This window comes from Molothrus aeneus, chromosome 3 (genome assembly GCF_037042795.1).
Source record: "Molothrus aeneus isolate 106 chromosome 3, BPBGC_Maene_1.0, whole genome shotgun sequence".
NCBI classification, from domain to species: Eukaryota; Metazoa; Chordata; class Aves; order Passeriformes; family Icteridae; genus Molothrus; species Molothrus aeneus.
In genome coordinates, this window is record NC_089648.1 from 102,402,210 (window position 1) to 102,425,553 (window position 23,344).

General features: G+C 38.4%; 1 protein-coding gene across 1 annotated transcript in view; it reads right to left on the bottom strand.

Annotated features, from left to right (window-relative positions):
- Window positions 1-5,498: 5,498 nt before the first annotated feature.
- GPR63 (G protein-coupled receptor 63) overlaps window positions 5,499-23,344 on the bottom strand; it is a 29,018-nt gene continuing 11,172 nt past the window's right edge. Inside the window, exons 2-4 of the mRNA XM_066547509.1 lie at window positions 18,686-18,771; window positions 14,044-14,121; window positions 5,499-10,985 (exon numbers count right to left, since the gene is read on the bottom strand). Coding sequence (XP_066403606.1) covers window positions 9,584-10,843 — 1,260 coding nt within the window. The 5' untranslated portion in view covers window positions 10,844-10,985; window positions 14,044-14,121; window positions 18,686-18,771 and the 3' untranslated portion in view covers window positions 5,499-9,583. The remainder of the gene's footprint in view (window positions 10,986-14,043; window positions 14,122-18,685; window positions 18,772-23,344) is intronic.

Here is a 23,344-nt window from a genome sequence, read left to right on the forward strand (position 1 = left end):
ATTCTGTTCCTACCTTTGGGGACAGATTTTTAACTCAAATATTTAGAATATTTTACTTATTTCCAGATTGTACATATCCTACATGTACCATGATTAGTGGTTCAAGTTGCATGATATTGTAAAGTTCATTAATTCTATTGATCAAATATTGAAATTCACCTCATGCAAATTCTACACCAGAAAATTACACCACTTACAGAGTCACCCAAAGTGAACACAAGAAAGAAAAAAACAAGACCAAATGAGCTCAGTCAAACATTTAAAAGGTTATTGGAAGTAATCGATGGGTTTGGGGTTTTCCCCCCTTTATCATTTGTACCTTGTATTTAGCTAAGCTGGTGGATAAAGGCAAATTAAGAGGACAGAATGAAATTTTCTATCCTCAAAAAGCTGAATATCCCGGTGTGCTTTTTTACTTAAGCAAGGTGCAAATAATTTTTCTACTCTGACACAAAGTTGCATAGAAGATGACACCATCTTTTGTGACTCAAGAAAGCACTCCTGTATTTCATTTCCCTCTGCTCTCACAGCTGGAATAATCATTCTTCTTTTAATATCACTAAAGTATATTACAGGTGATTGCTTTTCTCCAAAGAATAATGGATGCTGAAATATATTTGAGACTCGTTCTTTTTTCCCCTTGGTCATGCTCTGGTGTACCTCTACATTTGAGTACAGGCTGAACCTTGCATTATGTTCACCACAGATGGTGATATGGTTTATGCTGATCTTTTGCTCCTGCAGGAGCTTTCCCATTGGTCAAAAAGCAGCTTTCAAGGAAGGATACTCTAAAACAGGCCCTGGCCATGGTGCTATTTGTGGCCTCTGTGTCTGGGGATAGTATTTCATCATTTTTTGTGCTGTGTTTTGCTTTACTCTTTGTACATATTACAGTTTCAGCCCCCCAGGAGACATTCTGCAGAATCTGTTGCTTAGTAATAGTAACCTTGATGGAAATTAGCTGGAACTTCAAAAGAACAAAACACCTTTCATTAGTCACAGGTTTTCAGTTAATGAATTCCTCTGAGAAAGTTGATTAGAAAAGCAAACTTTCTAGAATCAAGTGCCACCAATGTTGACCTAGGATGAATTAGCCTCTCGAAAGTGCAATTTATTTGTCCTCTTTAAATTATATTTGAAATTCTTTCTATCAATAGTCAGGCTTACCTTGACAATGGCTCTAATAAAACTAAGTTTCCTGTAGGTGGAATCAGGCTCTCATATAGAATACAGCCAGAAAAAGTTACTACAGTCATGTAGTCTGGCCTCCTGTGTAATATAAATTACATGAATTATTATTTTGCTAACAAAAGCACCTCTCAAATTATCTAAATATAAAATACTTATAGAATTTTTCTTTTTTCTTGAAGACCTGCTTTAGTATTAAAAAAAGTCGCCTGTTGTGTGATAAAAGATGAGGCATTAAGGACCAGAAGGGCACCAGAATTGCTGCAGCCTCCTATTGAGAGGGTCAGAGGTAGGGACCTACACCTGCTGCCCTGTGAGTGAAGTCAGCCACCCCTGAAGGCTGTCTCAGGTCCTCCAGGAGACAGAAAAGCAGCTGTCCAGCAGAAATAGTGGGCAGGACTGACACCTTCCTGCTGAAGTCCTGGTTTCCATCCCCCACAGCAACTACCTGAAACCCTACATTTCCAGTTCATGTGGAGGAAGGCAGGGATCTAATGATAAAAAACTCATCTCTTTTAAAACACAGACACATGGAAAAGGACTCAGCAGGATGGTTCAGCAGGATGCTGCTGAGGAAGCAAAGCAAGATCAAAGTGCCTCTCCCACGACTTACCTGGGAGGCACAGCACAGTGCAGGAGGCCACAAAACTTCGTGGGGACAGAATGAGGGGAACAGGAGGGAATGAGATGCTGGTGCCTGGAGATCAGGACATGTAAAGCTTCAGCTCCCACCGACATTTACAGGATTGCTCCTGCAGTTCACATCAGGTAATACCCAAACAAAATCTGAAATCAAACGGGCTGTTAAGACTGTCTCCCAGGATTCTGACTTGCCCAGATTAGTAGGCTGCAAAGTCAAGTCCCCTCAAGAGAGTCCCTTGGCTTCGTTCTTACTTAAATTTAGTCTTACACATCTTCCATTGCTCCCTCTATCTAGTCTAACAAAATAGATCTGAGAGCAGCTCAGCCTATGCAATGATGTCTTCTGGATTTTTAAATTTGACACAACAGAAATGGTATAATTTAAAAACTCATGCTAGAAGGCTGGGTAATTTTAGAAGTGACTTTATAAAGTCTTGTCTACATTGGAACACAAGAAATCAAAGACCAAGTAATTAAAGGTACAGGGGCAATGCATTCTAGTTTAACAATACTAACTCTCATTGTAGGGGTTCTCACATAGAAGCTAAAGGGCTCTAATTCCTTCTGAAAAATTGGACCAAACCAGGCCCAATTTAATTTTTCAGGAGAAAATCCAAATCATGGTTAGAAGTACAGGAATTTGCATCTCATCTACAAAGAAGCACTAGAGGAAGTGCCCAATCTTTTTTTCCAGTGGAATTATCACTAGAGATAAAAAAAAAAAATTGTTTAGGGCTTTTTCATGCCGTTTCTCTCACTCCTTTTGGAAGGCAGCCTTCCAGAGGAGCTGCTTAAAACTTCACAGCATCAGATCATCTCCACTGGCTGCAAAAGAGCCTCAAGTGATTGGTGGAGCTATCTATGCTGTAGATAGCTGAAGTATCAGAGATGTATCTCATCATGTACACCTGCTTCTGCCTATGTCCTGAAATGCTGCAGCACTGATGGCAGTAAGCCATGCCCATCTCAAACTAGAATTTACAAAACAGGCTTTACATTATCTATGCCACAGAGAAGATCCAACCATAGGCATTTTCAGAGCTCAACCAACAGCTTAGGCTGCAAAAAAAAGCCCATAAATTAAACAGTAAGTCTTGGTAGACCAGACCACTCCCTTAACCTAATAATTCAGTAGTGAGAATATTAGGAAGATGTGGTTTCAGTTGTTCTCAGGATCACAGGGGATTTTCAACAGTCTCTCCTCACCTCTTGAATCAGTGATAATCCTATTACCTAATCTCAGTTAGGAAGAGAAAGGGCACCCTCCCTCACCTCTGTAAAAGCTGTTCCAGTTTTAAATACTACTTAAAGGTTCAGCAGAAGGGAGACACCTGGGCTGGGGTAGTTACTGCACTGAAGGAGAGAGCCTGGCTTCCATTGCTGCTCTCCTGACAGCCAAACTGTGAAACTCTACATCATCTGGTACCAAACAGTGGCTGGAAAACATCCTCCCACTTTCCTCCCACACTCACCCTTTCTCTCCAGCCCAAGGAGTGTTAAGTGTGAAGGAATTCACAGGAGGAGCTGATGGTACCAATCCTCTCCTCTAGATCAGATGCAGAACACAGCCTGATAAATGACAGCTTCAATTCCCCTTCAGTGAGGAAGAGAAAGAAACCCAAGTCCAGGGAACCAAATTTAAAATTACTATTCTTACAGTTAAAGTGTCAATAAAGAAGCAAGAAATGATGTAAGAGATGCCATTTCATCTATCTTCCTTTGAAAGAAATTACTCTTAAAGAAAAAAGCAGCACTGACACCCAAAAGCACAGCGGGGCTCAAACTGTAGCAGTGAGATTTTAACATGGGCTTCAGTGGCTCCCTCTTGCCATCCTGGGTGTTCAGGCAATACCCTCAGCCACCAAAAACTTCCCTCTGTCTTTGACACAGAGCCTAAGCCAAATAAATCAAAGGAAGATATTGTTAAATTTATTACAGCTGTGATTACATCCCCTCTGGAGTTCAGATTAACTGACTCTTGGAGGAACTGTCATTTATTTCACAAGACCTTCTCTTTCAAAAGACAGGGAAATGTTAGTGAAATTTCTACTCATGATGGCAAAAAGGCTTAATTTTATTTCAGGTCAACCACAGAGGTTTGGAGTGCAGTAACCTATTGAAGGCAGAGCACCGATTAAATGAGGAGTATATCTCATTATTGCTATGTTCTGTGCCCGCACATTGCCAAACCTGGTTATGCAGTCAGGAAAATAATATAAGCCAGAACAAGTTCTACTTTGGTATTTATGAACACTATGTTACTTACCAGCAGTACTGTAATGATTTGGTATAAAGTTGCATTCACTGTCACACAATGAGGCAGAACAACACAACCCAAGAGTCTGTGCATAAATATCCATACATCAATTTTAAAAACAAACACCATCTCTGTAAGGGGCACTTAAGAAGTCCCATCACAACTCACATTTTCCCCCACCATACAGTGCAGCCACTGACTTATGACTGTTCCACCACTTACATCTGAGCAGAGTTGTGGTTGTCTCCATGTATGCCATTTTGTTTTGAGAGCAAGCTGCAGGAACTTTTGTTATGCTGGAAGCTCACTGGTGGATCCTGTGCCCAGAACACTCACAGAGACACAGGTCAGCTCAGGGATTCTTATTCAGTCGTGAACTGGCTGAAGATGGATGGAGCTCAGTTGCTGAAAGATGAGGTAGAATAAAATTTCTAACACTACTGGGGATAAAACAAGGATCCTGCACTAGCACTAGAGGCAAGCCTATGTGCTCCTGTAACACCTCTCCTATCCTGGCACGATGTTAAAACCAGAGGGGGTAAAACTCATCCTCAGCCTGCCATTGATGGTCCAACCTGAACTCCAAGACAGGAAAGGGTGGCACGGGGTGAGAGGTTTTCTGCCTCCACAGCTTGCCCAGGGACCTCCACTTCCTCCTGCCACCACTCTACCAACCTCCTGCAACAGAGTGGTGCAGAAGTAGCCACCTTGGGGAGATGGGGGGCACCAGGAGAGGATGAGGGAGGAAAAAGTGGCTGTTGCAGAGGTATGGAGTCTCAGAATGAGGCACTCCAGTAGCTGAGCACAGCCATTTTCAAGCAACCAGAAATATCTATCCCCTCTCAGGCACTCTTTGGGGACATGTCTTTTTTCATTTAGAGAAATTACTCCAGCAGCATTTCTGCTAAGTCATCGTCAAACTGAAAGTTTTCCCCCAAACAGCTGAGATGCTTTTTTCACTCTATTAATATGAGGAATAATCCATCACATACAGACATGCAGCACTTGAATCATAAAGGTCACTGTCTTGTGTTGATATGAATCATGCCCTGCAGTACTACTGCCTGCTTTATTTATTGCACAGCAAGATGATCTTAATTACTTAGTGCAAGCTAAAAGGTGGGACACCCAGTTCAGGTGGTATTTTAGGAAAGTTACTTCCTTATTAGGCTCTCTCTCTGCTTGCTGGATACTATTCCATTTGTTCTAGATATCTTGACACGTCTCTACTGCAGTTTCTCAGAAAAGAGCATTTTGCAAATGCTTTATCCAAGAAACATTTTGGCTTAAACAAAACCCCCTATTATCAGGCAATCCTGGTTATTTCATAGACAGATAAAAGAAGTGTTTGAAATTATGCAGGTAGGCATTAAATACAAGAAACAAGTTCAAGTACTAACAAGACAGTCAATTCTAAAGACTTTTGCTACATTTTTGAGAATGTTTATTTTTATTTTCTCTTTTTTTGTTGTTGTTTCTCAGGTATTTTCATAGGTGTATTATATACAGAAAAGACAATGCAATTCTACTTAACAACTTTTTTTAAAACAATAATTCAAGGTTTCTCCACATCAGAAAATGACTAGCCAAAAAAAAATTAAACCAAATTAGTGGCAAAGTAGTGGCTCCTGGAAAACCAGACTTAAGATATTTCTCACCATTCCTACCACAACAAACTTGTGCTCTGAATTTTTTGTTTTCACACTAAAATAAATTAAAATCTCTTTCAAGGAGGGCATTGTTGAATGATTTAGGAATTAAAAATCTCAAATGGGTTCAGAAAGATCACTGAAATCTCACAGTTATTTCTGCATATGCCCAAAATAAAATATAAAAGCATTAAGCATACAAGTGAAAAAAATAGTGACAAAAAGCCGTAAGAGGCAAAACAGTTTTCTTCTCTATATACAGAAATATCTTTACATAAGTAACAAGAAATGTCAAAAATACACAATTTTGAGTACAAAAGAATCATTTCAGCAATAGATTTGTACAATTGAGACCTGTGTAAGTACCATGCTTTGACTAAATGAATTAAACTGCAACATACTTCAAAATACATTCATTTAAATCCTCCATACTAAAGATGTCTGAAAATAGAACATGGGGGAATACAGATTAGTAATGACTATCATCTCTGGAGAGGAAGAAAATGATAATTTCCCTTTAAAGTCAAGAAGGATCAGTCTGAGTTTTTAAATTCCTTGGTCTTGGTCAAGACCATTCAATTGCCTCAGGAGACCCACTTCTGCCAGTATGTATGTGTTTTAACATTACAAATCTCAGTGAGGTTATGCAGGATTCTTGGCAGGATCACAGACAGCAAGACTGAGCAGTTCAGAGGTCTTCAACTTGGTCCTAGGACTTCAGCTGTAATTATCAAGGCACTGCTCTCAAGACAGTACATAGACACAATAGCTCAAATGATTCTGTAAACACATAATTACCCTGGGGATACTTCTACACCACACCTTGTTTCTTTTTTTGAACACACTTTTGTTCACTATATGCTTTGATCATCTCAAAAAACCTGGCAAGTGTGAATACTGTATCATTCTGGAAATCACCTCTGAATTTGAGCCACACAATTTGGGTTTCTTTTCTCCAAGGATCAGTAGATGCAGCTTTGACCAGAAACCTTGTTACAGTCAGTGTAAACAAGTGCTTAATTACCAAGACAAATTAACTGTCTGATGTTTGCAATTTATACTTCACAGACAGTACATATCAGAGATCACAAAAATCCCACAAAATGTTTTTCCCTCCTCCTTCAGGAATGTAATTTCATTAATTTTCCTGTATTGCTCATCTTCTTTCCTTCTTGAATTACTGTGTTTTACAACATTCAAATCTCTTGCATCATAGAGCTGGAAGACAACAAAAATACCTGTTCCTGCCATTTAGACAATGTACACTCACTCTGTTATATTAACTCTAAGCACAATTTTGCTGCTTTCAGACATAAACATGTATGACAGCTTTGAAACAGAAAAGTCATACTAACCAGGTCATAAACTTGTGCTATCAATGTAAATGTAATTGAAAAACAAAAGCTTTACTGCAAAGACATACTAAAACATTCTGCATTATAGTGGAACTCCTTTAGATCAGAAAAATCTATACCATCATCAGTAAAACTGACAAGAAAGAGAAAGCATGGCCATCAATAACACTACCACTGCCAGACGCCTTTACACATAATCCACAGTTTCAGCTGGCAGTTTGTTGGGTTTTTTAAAATGAAATTACAGAATTCAAAATTGTTCCTTTTATAGTCCTAAAATTTAACAACAACAGCTTTACCAATAGATGTCAATGAGAAGAACAGAGCTAACTTAGCTTAAATTAGTTCTTTATTGAAGACCTTTAAAAAAAAATCTGGGATTGAATGCTTTGCTGCTGTCAGGAAGCAAGCAGTTCCTGGACATCCACATAGGACATTTCCTTCATACACACATGTACTGTGCAGATACACAGAAGCAGATAAAATTGCTATTATTTTTGCTCCTCTGGTACAAGAACAACAGAGAGCTCCCCATGCTTTGGGGCACTGAAAGACAGATGGAAGCAAGAGAAGCCCAAACCCTAGCTCTGGTTGTTCTTTGTTGTACATCAATCCCTCTGGTCACAGCCCCAAAAAGCTGATTCTGCAGGTATTCTTCCCAGCCCCAGAGCAACTGGGGATCTGGCTCCAAAGCCCAAACCTAAGTCTTAATTCTACTTGTCTCACAATAAGTATTTATTTAGCTGATTGGAAAAAAAAAAGTATCTGAGTTTGGTTTGCTATCATCAAGGAAAATCCTTGTTTTTCTGCTTTCCAGGAGGATACCAACACAGTCTGACATTAATCAGAAAGATAGTTTGGTATTTTAGGGAGAGAAGCTGATACCTAATAGATGAGAACAGTGAGTAAACCCTTGAGGCAGCAGCCACTAGAGAGACAAAGAGGTAATGAAAAATTCAGTGTGAAGTAGTATCAAAGGAAAAAGGGGAATTTAACTTACATGCCCAGCAAACTCTGCTGGCTGACTGTTATAAGGGGTAATGGCTGAAAGAGAGTAGATTTAGAAAAGATATAGGAAGAAATTCTTCCACGTGAGGGTGGTGAAGCACTGGAACAGGTTTCCCAAAGAAGCTGTGGATGTTCCATCCCTGGAAGAGTTCAAGGGCAAATTGAATGGGGCTCTGAGTAGCCTGGTCTAGTGAAAAGTGTCCCTGCCCATGGCAGGGGTATTGGAGCAGGATGATATTTATGGTTCCTTCCAAACCAAGCCATTTTATGATTCTGTGACTGTTTATGGTTTTGAGCCAAAACTTAAATTGCAAAACACATCAAGAACTCTTTTTCTCCCTACAATTACTATGTAGACTAAATGCTAACCTCAACTATGGTTCATTTGGTATCTGTGTGCTGGTTTACCCTACTATTTCTACTCCTATTCCAACAAATACCTGACAGCATGATTTCAGCTGTGTAGAGCACACCTAGCCTTATACGAGCTCCAAGCAGAAACAACATTACAGCAACACAGTATAAATTGTAGGCCCAAAAATCACTATTTCAGATAGGTTTTCAGGCACATCATGAGGTTTGGATAACTTGTAATAGCCTCAAGTAACAACTGCAGTCACCCTTTACCCTGCAACAATTTTAACACGAACACTATTCTTCTAAACCATGTGTGAGCCTAAATCTCAGGTTATAGTATTTTTCTTTCTTTCTCTTTCATTCCTCTGTTTTCTCCTTCTATGTCTCCCAATAACAGAGCAGGTAATTTTGATCAATTGCTAGAAAACAAGAAAATCTATGACTGTACATGTAGCTATACCAACATAAATCACCATCCTAGAGCTTACATGGGTCTTTCATTGAAATTCACTGACTAAACAAATAATAATAAGCAATAATAATACATCTTCAATACAGAACAAAATATTCAAATGAACAAACTATATAGTAAATTTTGTAAAGTGCACAAAAATATTAATGGAAATATTAAAAACCAGGTTTTTAATGTTACCATGAAAACTTCCGAAATATCATTAAATTAGATAGAAATAATCTAATGAGACTTTTTGGCTCTAATATACTGGCAGACAGCAGCAATAGTTTTCCAGAAAATTACACCAACTAAATAAACCGTATCTTAGCAGCATAAAAAAAGTTCCTACAATTAGGTAACATTGTAGGCCTAGTAAGCATAAACCTGACAAGATGTTCCAAATATAGTTTTCATTAAAATAATGGATTTCCATGGAATCCTAGAGGTAACATTTGTTATTCTGCTTACATTGTATTCTGGTAGTAAACCCAACTATAGCCAATCACATTCCCTCCCTCTATCTTCCCAAAATTGCACAAAGTACTGAAAATTTAATCAAGTTATAAGATATGGCCACACTGAAAAAGCCATATGAAACAAAACAAAATTCAACCTAAAGCCTAAAAAACAAACTACCCCAGCAAACAACAATCATTGTCAAACAACTGCAGTTTCAAACCACCGACCGATGCTCCCCACACACGTAGATGGCGCTGGGCCGGATGCGCCGCCTCGTATGGCCAGGGAGCTGTGGCAAGAACTTGAAGAATCTGGGCATCAAGTCTAAGCATGCATCATGAAACTTCTTAATCCTCCAGTAGTAAATCAGTGGGTTCAGTGCAGACTTGAGGTAGCAGAGCCAAAGGAGCCAAGTGCTTATCTCAAAAAAGTTGTGCTTGTAGTAGAAGTGGCTGTTGAACGTGGCAATAAGGCTGTAAGTGGTGAATGGTGCCCAACAGACTATGAAGACAAGGAACAAAATCAGGATGGTTGTGAAGGCACGAGTTTTAAAGCTCATATCAATATTCATCTGAAAAGGTCTCTGTAAGCTCATGAGACCAAGTTTGCTGGCCTGGCTGAGACATATGCTATCAGGGTGGCTATGGATACGAACTGCGTTGTGGCGGACAGTGTTGAGTATGCCCATAAAAGAATACAACATTACCAGGAATGGAATAAAAAAAGCAATTAGCAAGATAACTATCACGTAGGCTCGGTAACCTGGGCTTGTGGAGTAGCCAAAAACACACTGAGGAGCTCTCGAGGGTATCTGCAGATTAGGATTCCCTACTGATAACGGAAAAGCAACAACAAAGGATGCTGCCCAGGAAATCACAATAAGAATCTTTGCACGGTACGGGTTCAGTTTATCTTGCCTCTGTACTATGATAAGAAATCGGTCAATACTAATAATAAGAAGAATGGCTACCCCCTCTACAACAAAAAGCCAGAAGAACATGGCAGAAACTCTGCAAAATATATCCCCAAAAATCCACTGAGTGGTAATTATTGTTATCAGAGCAAATGGCATGTTCAGCACTGCCAGCAGCAGGTCTGCAAAAGCCAGGCTTGCTAAGAGGATATTAATTGCAGATCTCATGGCTGCCTTCTGGTAGACCATCAGGCAGACAACAAAGTTTCCAAGGAAAGAAACCAATAGGATAAATATCATAGCAGCAGAAAGAATGATCTGGAGTGGCAAACTCAAGCTCCTGAAAACTTCTTGTGATGGCAGGGTAGCTGTGGTGTTTACTAGCAAAGTACTTTTCTCAGTGGTGAGCACAGCACCTGAACCATATCTCAATGGCTGTGTTGTGCCACTACGAAGCAAGAACTGGGGAGTGGTAAAATTCGTATAGGCATTTTCATAAACAATGAAAGTAGCATTTGAGGTCCCAGAGTGGGCCAGCGTCAACATTGCTGAGAAAACCATTGCTTCAAGAAAAATGAAAGCAGAACCAAAGGTCTTCAAGGCATTTCATCTTGTTCAGGCAGTATTTTGAACTGGTCATTTAACAATCAAAATTCAAGGTTTGAAAGCATCAAAGTTCTTAAGTTCATGTCAGTATTTCCACCTGAAAAAGAAGAAATAAACGTAAATACACAATATAAAACTCTCTGAAACCAGTGGTAACCTAATGATTGCTCAGCTTTCCTTAATGAGAATAGTATCCTTAATATATGTTTACACTTCAGGCTGACAAAATTTACTTAAGCACCAAATATAGGAGTCTTTTAATAGTTGGCCTTTCTCTCATAGGTCCTACTCCTGCAGTCCTGCTGATACTGTACAACACTCTCAAGTCACCATGCTTTTTTCTACCATAACCAAGGCTGGAGAACTTTTGTGTTTGAAAACAAACTCTACCGATTAAGAATAATTAAACCAAAAAAGTATTTTTATTTGAATCTCGCAATTTTTGAACTAACTTTATTTTGTTTTGAAATTGCCTACAGATAGAAACTTTAATAACATTTCTAAAAAGCTTAAATGGTATCATTATATTGCCTATTTACCTGCTTGGTAAGTACTGAAAGCCTATTTATCCAAGTTATTGCACATAATACAGAATTCTTAGTTCCATGTCAGTCATCCACATCAGACACCTCAGGAAAAACATGCAAAATATCCTAACCTGTTATTATGAAATAACTTGTCCACAGGATACAAGAATTTTTCTATTTGTTTCATTTAGGGGCTGACTCACATTCAGGTGCAGGAAATCATCACTTTGGTTACTACAACTCTTCCCCCTTTTCTGCTTCCACTGGTCTGGGGATGTTTTTGTTAATTCATCTTGGTATCCCATATAATTTAACCATGTGCACTCTCTTCTTCTTGTAAATCTAATCCTCACACATCCTGCTGAACTCCCTCCCTTGTCATTATAGCCATAGAATGGTTTGGGCTGGAAAGGCCTGTAAAGATCTTTTAGTTCTGACCTCCCTGCTCTAGCAGTGACACTTTCTGCCAGACCATGTTGCTCAGAGCCCCATCCAATCCAGCCTTGAACACTTCCAAGGATTGGACATCACCAACATCCATAGGCAACCTGTACCAGTGCCTCACCAGTCTCACAGTGAAGAATTCCTTCCTAATATCTAGTGTGAATCTCTCATCCTTCAGCTTAAGACCATTGCCATGACCTCACATAAAGTCCTTCTCCACCCCTCCTGCAGGCCCCCTATAGGTACTGACACAATCCAACATTTCCTTAGTTCCAAGCACTGTCTTGTTGCACTTATACTACAAGTATTGTATTGTTACATATATTTGTATGTACATATTCTTAACAAGTAAAATGCGAAGGAGCTGAGAGCTCCCTCACCTCTTCAGTGCTAGCTTCTCCCCTTTGTCTTGGACTACTAAATTAAACACTCTCAGAGCACACTGGCATCTGATCAAGCTGGAAACTAGAAGGATTCAATACCCTTTTCAAAAACAATCACTACAGTCAGAAACATAAAGTGGACTTCACCTCATCCATTCTGGATGACTGCAATAGTCCCTTCTGGCTGTTTTCATGTTTATCATTAGAAAAGGGATAAAGGCATCTTCAGAGGGCAATCTGCCTCCTCCATTTCTGCACACGATGACAAGCTTGGGCTACTAACAGAAGCAGCTTATGGCAGCACAAACCCTGCCCACAGTATTTATGCAGGTTCTGTTTAGTATCAATGTCAGTCAAAAATAAAGGGAGAAAGTAATATTTTTTATGAATTTACACAAGAACTACATGTTTTGTGTAGGATAAAAAGTTGACTTTTTGCTGGATATTACTTCACCAACAAAGAAATTAACTGTAAGACAACAAAATCTGATTTATGCCCCCAGTTTGGACTTCTAGCAGTCTGAAAAGAAACCTGCTGAGGCTGCTGTCAGGAATTCATCAACTAAAATCAGCACTATGACCTGCTCCTTTCATTCCCTGACTATCTGCAAGCTCTGTCACTAGATGATTTCCAGGCCAGACTACCATCAGCATTTTTATTTCAGATAAATGATTAAGCTCTCTGTGTCCTTAAATTTTCAACGGTATCACAAAAGATATTGTTATAAACATCCTAATTTAATTTACTCTTGTAGTGGGCTAATCCTGGCTGGACACCACATGCCTACAAGAGCTGCTCTTTCACTCCCTCCTCAACTGGCCAGGGGAGAAGAAGTATTGTACAAAAGGCTTGTACGTTGAAGTAAGAACAGGGAGAGATCACTCACCTGTTACTATGACAGGCAAAACCTCAACTTGGGGAAATTAGATTAAATTATTACCAATTAAATCACAGTAGGGTAATGAGAAAATAGAGCTCAATCTTAAAAACACCTTCACCTCATCCCTCCCTTCTTCCTGAGTTTAAGCTTCTGCCTAATTTTCTCCTCCCCACCAGCAACGCAGCAGGACAGGGAACAGGAGTTGCAGCCAGTTCATCACACGTTGTTTCTGCTGCCCCTTGCTCAGCAGGGGGAAGACTCAAACTCTTCCCCTCCTCCAGTGTGGATTCCTCCCATGGAAGACAGTCCTCTGTGAACTTCTCCAATACAGTCCTAACCACTGTAGGGGTAGGAAGGCTGCAGTTTTTCTTGAACACTCATGTGTGGGTCCCTTCCACTGACATTGGCTCGATGGGTCACAGAGGAAGCTTCTGGCAGATTCTCACAGAAGCCACTCCTGCTACCAAAACTTCGTTACACAAACCCAACAGAGATTCACACAAATTCCACTTTCTAGAGGTCTTACTGCTTGAATGAAAGTTATAATTTTTTATTCTGTCCTATTATATTTCAAAGATTGTATAACCCATCAGAAGTATATAAAGCTATGTACAATGACATTTTGCAAAAATGACCAATTCCATCAACTTAATCATAGATTTTTCTTTCCCTCCATTCTCTCTCTTTATATTTTACTTTTACACTAACTCCTTTAGAGAAAACCTCAATGTTAATTACAGATTACAGGCTAAAGCATATATACTAGCCAAAGCTCTTCTTTTTTTGATTTATATAAACTTTTCCTCTACTAGTCTTCTTTAACATTTTTTAGAATAAAGTATGTAACCAACAGGAAAAAGGTTAACAGAACTTTCCAGAATAAACAAGAAATAGTTTAGCAATGAACAAGAAAATCTCACCCAAAGTTCCACTGAGGTTTATGACTCCACAAGCTGAGAACACTATGAAGGAAAGGAAGCTGTAGCATTCTGCAGGAACTGCAAAAGAACATAAATTCAACAAATAATTCTGGATTTAAAATCTTGGAGCAAGAAAATTAGATCCCCAGGGTAGTATCTTTTAGAGCTGTGTAAGCAATAAGTCAGCAAAAGCAACTTCTGTATTTCTGATTGGCCTTGTACAGGTCTTTCTACCAAGGCTCTAAAAGAAACTAATCTGCCCTTAGATAAATGTAAAACCCTTCTACAGACAATAATAATTTTCAAATAGGAAACAAAAAAAGGGAGTGTTTAGTTTTGTAGAGAAAAGAGGTCACCAGAATGATCCTAAAAAATAAAATCTTTACCAGGGCTCAAGCTCTTTAATCTATAGAGGAGAAGAGGGAAATGCAAAACCATGATATTTGCTGATGATGAACATGAACTGGTTTTTAGGTCAATTTAATAAAAAAAAGGTACAGAGGGATCTCTCAAGAGCTAGTGGCAAGCCAACAGTCTACCCCATAAAATTCAGTGCTAGAGATAAAGCTATGCCTATACTGAAAACAGTTATCTACACAGTAACAGATGCTAAACCAATAATTACCATCCGGAAGAAAAACAGATCTTCAAATTTTCATCGTCTGCTCTATGAAAACATCAGCCCTGTGCTCAGAATTGTTAGCAAAGGAACTGAGAAGAAAACCAGGAGCTAGCTATATACACTGTATATTTAGATACACCACCTGCTACAATACACATCTATGGCATCTATCCAGTACTATGCTCAGTTCTGCACCACTTGATCTCTATTAAAAAGCAACTGAAAAAAGCTATCATAGAGGTCTACCAAGTTTTTAGTGACACTTTAGGGAAAGTGAATGATTGCTGTCTCTCAAAAGAAAAGAACAGGAAAAGTCAAAGAAATCACAAAACACCTCTGGAGATCATCACCAACCTCTCTGCTCAAGCAGGGCCACCTACTAAAGGGCCACAGTAGAGAAAAACTGTCTCCAGATGTTCAGGGGAATTTCCTGTTTCAGTTTCTGCCCACTGCCTCTATCACCTGGCACCACTGAAAAGATCCTGGCTCTGTCCTCTTTGTACCCTCTCTTCAAGTATTTATAAACATTGATAAGATCCCCCTGAGCCTTCTCTACTTCAGGATGAATAGCCCCACTTCTCTCAGTCTTTCCTCACAGAAGGGATGCTCCAGCCTATTCATCATCTTTGTAACCCTTTACTCTCTTCAGTATATCCATGTCTCTCTCAAACTGAGGAGCCCACATTTGGAAATTATTATTTCACAAGTAATTATGAAAACACTTGTTACAGGATGTTGTGGATGTCATTGAGCTTCTGTGAATTCAGACAGCATTTGGGACATAGTTCATATCATTATACAGATGTCCATGTAGAAAGAGGTGAATCACCCATCTCTCTGCTGACTGCAAAGGATACATGGCCTTCTGATTTGAATACAGACATCTGATCACATACATGGAGTTACCTGACTAGCTTTAAATTCACATAACAGAATTTGCTTATCAGGTTAAGTTTACATCCGTTACGCCACACAACCTCACACTCTGAAGTATGAAGTTCAGCAGAGGCTTAGATGATAACATGTATCATAAAAGCTTTAAAGAGGAAAGCAAATCAAACAAAAACTAGAGAAACAACTGCTAATGTTTTATAGTAAACAATCAAAGCTTCAGAAAATACTGCTATATCCTAAATTTTCCTTCTTAACAGAAGGAACCAGACAAGTGGAGAAGGAGTAAAAGTGTTCTGCATCCTTAACTCAGCTGAAAAGATTTGTGCGACCCTGCATTTCTCAAGTCAGTAGCACACAGTATAAAGCAAAGGACAAAGGACCCACAAGTGTCTATAGTTTATTCCTAACAAACACAGAAAAAGAATGAAAAATAATCTCACATATGCTCTCTCATCATCCCAGCTCTCTATGCAAATAGCTACATTCCCTTTTGTGCTTTGTCCCCTCTGTGTGATGTTTGCACGTTTCTCCATGCAGCATTAAGAGAAGAGGAGGACAATGACCTCATCCAAGCTGCTGCCTGGACCCAGCCTAATGCCTAAAGTGGAAAGAGCACCAGCCATTGGGCTGTTGTATAAGTCATCAGCCCTATCTTTTCAAGAAGGATGAGAGAGTGAGCACTGATCAGCTCTTGCAAAGAAGACACCTAACCTAGGAAGAGAACTGCAGGCTTTGGATCCTGTGTTGCTCCTGTGCTCCTTCCTTCCTGATGGTTTCCAGCAGGCACCATTCTCCAGGCTCTGTTTATCACTCTGAGGAAGAAATATCTGTGTGCAGTGCACACAGAATCAGCATGTTCAGATACTGGTTTGGATTTACATTCATTTAACCTGCAGGCAATGCTCTTTCTCGGCTATCATCCTTCATCAAAGTGACTGACCAATTCAGCCAGTAAACTCAAGAGGTTCCCTTCTGTTGCCAGCATATAAAAATTTTTCTCCTTTTTTTTTTTCTCCCTACTTAAAGGCCTTCTTCCATGAGCATGTACATGATTATTAAACACCCTATAATATATAATAACTATATAATATATACTATATAATAACTACCCTTCTTCCTACCCTTCCAACTTTTCCAAAATTATGTAAAGATAGAAATATAAGATGAAAGAAACCAATAAGACAATTTCAAGCGACAGCACTTCAGTCCTCACTCACTCTTTGAGAAAGGCAGATCCTGTAATTTCAAAGCCCCAGTCCTTGCTGAATGGTAATCACACAGCTTGTAAAAGACAACCATGCTTTGATAGTTTAAATGGGTAAGTTTACTGATGGCCAGGTACTCAAGCAAGAGGCAGATAGGCACCTTTTTGTCCCAGCATTCTCACTTTTGGAACATGTACTCTCACAGATTCTTTTCAGATGCAAAAATGCTTCATACAATCACTTTTTTCAATTTCAGTGCTGAAATTCACTGTGTATGCACATTTTCTCTCAAGCAAGGTTCTCACTCATATACAACTTTCTTTTTATGGAACATAATAGACACAATTATTTCAATGAAGTACATACTTAAAGCTAAATAACACACAAATTCCATTCATCAAATATAATTATTGCTAGAACTGGGTCTGTTTATAACAGCTTTAGAAGCTAAAAGGTTCCTGTTCAAAATCTGGATAGTATGCTCAACTGGAAATAAAAGATTATATGTTATATGCAAAACTGACATCAGTCAAAGCCAGGAACTCCAAGAAAGATAAAAGAGGGAACATAACAGTGTTGTAATAACGGTGAAGTTTAACGCAGATCAGAACACACTATGGACAGCTGCCAAAATGTTCAGTGACTTCATAAATTTGTCTGCTAAAATCAAGCATATTTTGGCAATACTGACCACCACCACGATTTCATCCAGCACACAAAAATAATTCAGAAACCTGAAATCAGCACAGCCTGGTACAGTGATCCTATTTCTTTGGGATATTTTAAGTGGTCCCAGAAGCTTCTGCATGCTTTATAGCTACTATTAATGGTTTTATTTTACAGGCAAACTTCGGCAAAAAAATATTTTTTACAACATAAAAAACATTTAAAAAACAAAATATTCTTAGGGGAAAAACAGTAAAAATAAGCATGAAGGACATGGGCTTATTTTATTTTCAAGAGAATTTATGTGCCATGAGAAAAATACTCAAGTATGTGCTCTCTGACACCACATTATTGTACAAATAAGCCCAGGACACAGCCCTCTAAATACGAATCAAGCATTGCTTCCCTTGCAATTAAGCAGAGGCAGGAACATGTCACAATGGAATCCTTTCTGCTAACACCAGTGAAAAGAATGAGTCAGAGCACAAAGCAGCAGGGACGATGTTCTTACTCACCTAAAAGAAACCAGCAGTTTTCAATTTTAATACCTATTTACATATAACCTAAATTGAAACTAATCAACTACACTGCATGAGCAGATGACCCATAAAACTATTCACAAGAGGCATTACTTTAATTTAGGAAATTGTTCTTTTTTCCACTCTATAAACACTGCTATGGCAATTTTCATGGGAAAGTACTGTGGGAAACAGTCACCTCTGCCTTGGGTCATTTAGTACAACTAATTGGTCTCTCGATGATATTTCCTTATGACCTTCATTCAGAGAGCCATTAACTGTCAAGAAACGTTAGTCATGGTAATCATTATCACCACTGTAAACCACAAATATTCAAAACGTAAAAAATAATTCTGTTTTCTTAGCTCTCAGGAAAAATCATGTTCTCAGTTTGCAGATCATGTGAAAGGACTTGGGCAGTTCTAGGTTCATTTCTAGTTCTGTCATATTTCCCCTGATTTCTAACTTTTCCACCAGTTCAATGGTCACATTAACCATCATCATGATGAAGAGCTGAGCGAGTACTGTAGTACCTTGAGTAAACATTGAACATTTTTGAAAACATACTAAAAACATTCATAGTCTCCACCCAGTTATTAACATGCAACTAACAAGTTGGTTGAAAGCTTCCTAAATTCCAAGTGAATCTTTGAATTATACATGTAATCACTGTGTGTCAGCGTAGCAAAAAAAAAAAAAAAACCAAAACAACTCCACACAAAAAACTCAAAGCATACCAATCCAGACAGGCTCCCATGAAGAACAGGAATCATAAGTCATCTTGTGCTGTTTTGTTCAGCTAATTATTCTCTTCCCGAATAACCTAAAAAAAAAAAAAAAAGAATACAAAAGTGACATTCACATTCAAGGCAGGACAAGAGCAAAATAGCAAAATTTTTCCTTTAACAAAACTTTATTTTTATTGGGAGAAGTAGAATATTTTGTGTCTCTTGACAGAAGGCAGACTGCATGCCCCCTTTCTGGCAGAAGGTACTAAGGCATCAAAGTTTCATCAAACCAAAGAAATCCTCAGCTATGTCATCTATGGATGGTAACAATCTCACCATTTCATACTAGGATCTGTCAGGGCTGGAGTAACATGTTGTTTCAGGACTCATTCAGCTATGTTTATTTCACTTGTAGACAAGCACACAGCAGCCAGCTGCTGTACGTCTTACCGCATCTATCAAAATAAATTCTTACCCTTAACCATCAGGATCCTGATCTTTAAATCCCTAAAGGAGCTCAAAACAATAACATTTAAATCTACTACTGAGCATCATAAAGAAGACAAATAAATTTTCCCCAAACAGCAAAGATAACAGCATTGGACAAAAGACAAGAAAACAGGTCTAAAGAGAAGAATAAATCATTAAAGTTTCAATGCAGGATCTCAGCACTTCCTTTATGCATGATTTTACCAATCAATCATCATCACACTGCTAATATACCTCAGATAGCTAAATTATTTCTGCAAACTGGACCTAACATAGCTAAAAAGCTGCATATTTTATCACGAGTTCATGACAGAATCAGTTATCATCAGATATCATCAGTTCTTATCTGAGAATGTCAATTTTCGAGGTAGCTTTTCCTTAAACTCTTAGATGAAAGCCATAAATTTTCAATGAGCCTTGAAAACTGAGTTTATGTCACACTAATAGTTTTAAGTGACCTAATTAATTTATAAATATCTATATATCTATATCTAGATATTGAAATCTGTATCTATCTACATCTTTATATATATATAGATATATATATGTATAAATAAAAAATATATGAGACACTTTATATGCTTGCTTTTAAAAGGCTACACAACTTTTAATTTCTGCAAGAATAAGCTAGGAACATCTCTAAATCACCTCCACACTGGAACAAAAGATACCAGGATCCTTCAGGAACAGATTTCTAAATAAATGATGCACACAGGGGCTGAAGGACAAACCAGCCAATGAGTTTACAATGGCCTTCAGCAAGGGAAGCAGTAACAAGCTGCACTCCAAGACCTTCCATAATGTATTGACCCCTGCAATTACTCAGTGCTGAGTTTCTGTATCTGCAGCTAACTCAACATGGACTTCCAACACCCAAAACATAAGGCTTGATTTGCCAGACTGGAGTCTGCTGAGACATCTGCCTTCTGCAGAACACATTATCTAGCCACAAGGGAAGCTGGTGTCAAAAAGATTTTTCTGATAATCTACAAATACAAGTTGTTTTCCATGAGCACAAAAATTTGGTCTTTGCATTTATTCCACAGAACAAAGAGGGAAGGAAAACAATTCCCAGATATACCTCTGTATAAAAGAGATAAAATGCAGCCATTGGATTATTATAGACTTTCTCCATTTGGTTTGTTCCCTCTTTAGTGAGGTAAGTAATATAAACTGGTAATTTTCCCTCTTCTGCTTTTTGAAGTGTCAAAGAAGTGAATAGGTCTGCAAGGAGGCAGAAAACTACTGGGAGCCTGGACAAGATTAAATACCTCAATAACCTGTAAGATCTTCCCACCAGACAAGCATATCCTCTGACACAAGAGTCATTTCCAATCTCTACTTATATGATCACAGAAAATATTCCTAACTCTCACTAAAATAAAAGTATCTTTAAAATCAATTTAGACAAGTATCTGAAACACTGTGATGAAATTCTTTCACTTCTAACCTCCAAGAAGAAAAAAACAGAAGTACTTTTCCAAAGTAAATCTGGAAAATTTTATTAAATTGGAGTACATTGCAGAGCTTGCTGGGCAAGACTGCTTTGGGTAGTTTTCTGTTGACAGTTAGGGGTTAAAACTGTTTCGTAATGAAATTCCCTTTTTTCCACTCCATTACAAATTACTAATCAGGCTTTTTTCTAAGAACAGAGGGGAAAAGCTTTGTAACCCTTCATGAAATTTGAGTGCAAGGATACCTGACCCTGCCAAGAGCTCCACCTGTGGAATTACAACCTTGATGATATCAGCATTTAGACCTGGCAGAGCTGCTGAAAGGGTAGTACTGACCTTTTCCTTCTTCATTCACTCATTCCTGAACCCAGCTCCCCAGTCCCAAAGCAGAAGGAATAAACTGAACTAAAACTGACCCTGGCAAGCAAATTTAAAAGCTTCACATTTCTGGCCTGAAGCTCTGAGATGCTGGGGAACACAGACCAAAGCTTAAGATGTAGATTTAGATTCTACATACTAAGAGATATTTTAATTTAACAGTCAGTCCCGTGCCACAAGCAAGAATGGTGCAAAACCTGTACTTACAGATGATCATAGAAAAATCTGCACCTTTGATTCCCCAAATCAGGAGCTGTCATTTAGAAAAAACTGAAATGGTGGAACTAAAATCACAAAGATCTTACACATAATTAAACTTTAAGGTGTTTCCCACAAATACCCAGATTACAATAAAGACTTAGCAAGAGCCTAGAGAAGATCAGAAATATTATGAAATTGCTTTTCAAGTGAGTTGTAATTTTGTTACATACTTTACTGACAATTCTCTATGTCTCTTCATGCCTAGTCTATAGCCATATTTTATCAAATTTTTCTAACATTTTCTTGGGATACTAAGTCAAACCACAGGCAACAATGAAATGAAGTTCTGAAAGCTTACTTCCTTCACAAAAGAGTCAGTCCATCAGAAGATAATAAGCAAGTAAAAAAGTCTGCTTCAAGTCAAAAAGCTTTAAGAGAGTTGTCCTAAGGCTATTTTGGCTTTTCAACTACAGAAACTTCTCCACTATATTCTCTGAGCTCTGTGAAAATGTTTCACCTTCATATACCTTAAGGTAAAGATCTAAAGGCTCTTTGCATTACATCATTCTTACTTCCTCTGTAGTGCCCCAGTATACCCAGCATACACTATTGCATTGCCTTCTGCTAAAATCAGGGGAAGATGAATTTTTCTGTCAGTAGTTTGGACAACAGCTGTTAGCACACTCTCTTCTTTTGTAAGCAAGGGCTTACAAAACTCAGCCTATAAAAATGGTAATGCCAGCAGCAGCACTCTACACTGGTGGAATTTAAGCTGTATCTCCCACAGAAACATACCTGCTTGTGAAACAAAATTTATTTTAACAAAAATTCATCTCTTTATGAAAAGATGCAGGGATGCTAATGAAAAAGTGATTAGAATGGCCAGATGTGTGCAATCTTCACACAGTGTGCTGCTCACAAATTCCTGGGATTTGATTTAGCTCCCAGAGCAAAGCCATCAGCCCTGCTTCTGCTTTTCCCTCAGGGATTCAGGCCATGCTAGAGCCAAGTTCTGTGCCCGCCCAGGATCCTGCTGCTGCAATACAGGTGTTATGGATCTCACTTCTTGGCTCCCATGGAAGAGGTGCTGGTAGCAAGTTAAATGAGGCGACTCCCACTCACAGCATTCTGCTCTGGGAGTGCTCAAAGGCTGCAATGGCAAGATTCAGCTGAGAACTAAGCAAAGATTTACTTTATATGCCTATTTATATTATAACCTTTCTTCTCATACATATACACACATGTGCATATATTTCCAATAGTTATTATCACCTCTATTCAACCAAAGACAAAAATAAAATGTTTAATACAAAAAATCATGTAAGTCATAAGGTTCCTCTGATTCTTTCCCCAGATTTACCCTATACTTTGCTTTTAGACTAAATTAGTCTATTAAAAATCAGCTGCATGTTACAATAGTAACTTATTTTTCCTAATACAGAAACGGAGAATAAGTAAACAATCAAATTATTGATAGTTATCTGTGTCATCTCATTTGATAGCTTCAGAATTATTTTTGGGTCATGTCAGCCAACTGGAATAAAACTTTTAAGACAGCAGCTATTTTGGAGATACAATCCTAGTCAGAAATCTATTCATGCTAGGAATTAAAAGACAGTTAAATTAAGAGTTCCCATCTGGACACCTCTCAGGGTGAGATGACCTATTGCAGACATTCAGACCCTATGCAATGCAGGCACTAATAATTTCTGTTCAGACCCAACAAGCAGGGCTTGTAACATATATCCCAAAGAGATAAAAAAATTGATTACATTTGCAAGCCAAAAACATTTAAATGAGCTAGTCTAATGATTTTTAAAGCACACTTTTTTTTTCATGCAATACAAGAGATCAGTACTTCAATTTTTTCCAGGCTTTTTAATCATAAAAATGCAACATAAACAAATATCAACTGAAGAATTCAAATCCTTTCTAGGAATGATTTTTAAAGTACCTTATAATCCCTTGTTACAAATAAATTAACAGTTAATCAAATGGACTCTGTACTACTAATTAGTTCTGTGCTACTTGGGACCTTTTAAGCAAACAGAAGACCAAATCAAATGCCTTCTATAGATAGTTACAGCAGTTCTGAGTTCACAAACTTCATATTTAAGAAAGGTTTTTTTCCATGGAAAAGCTCCTT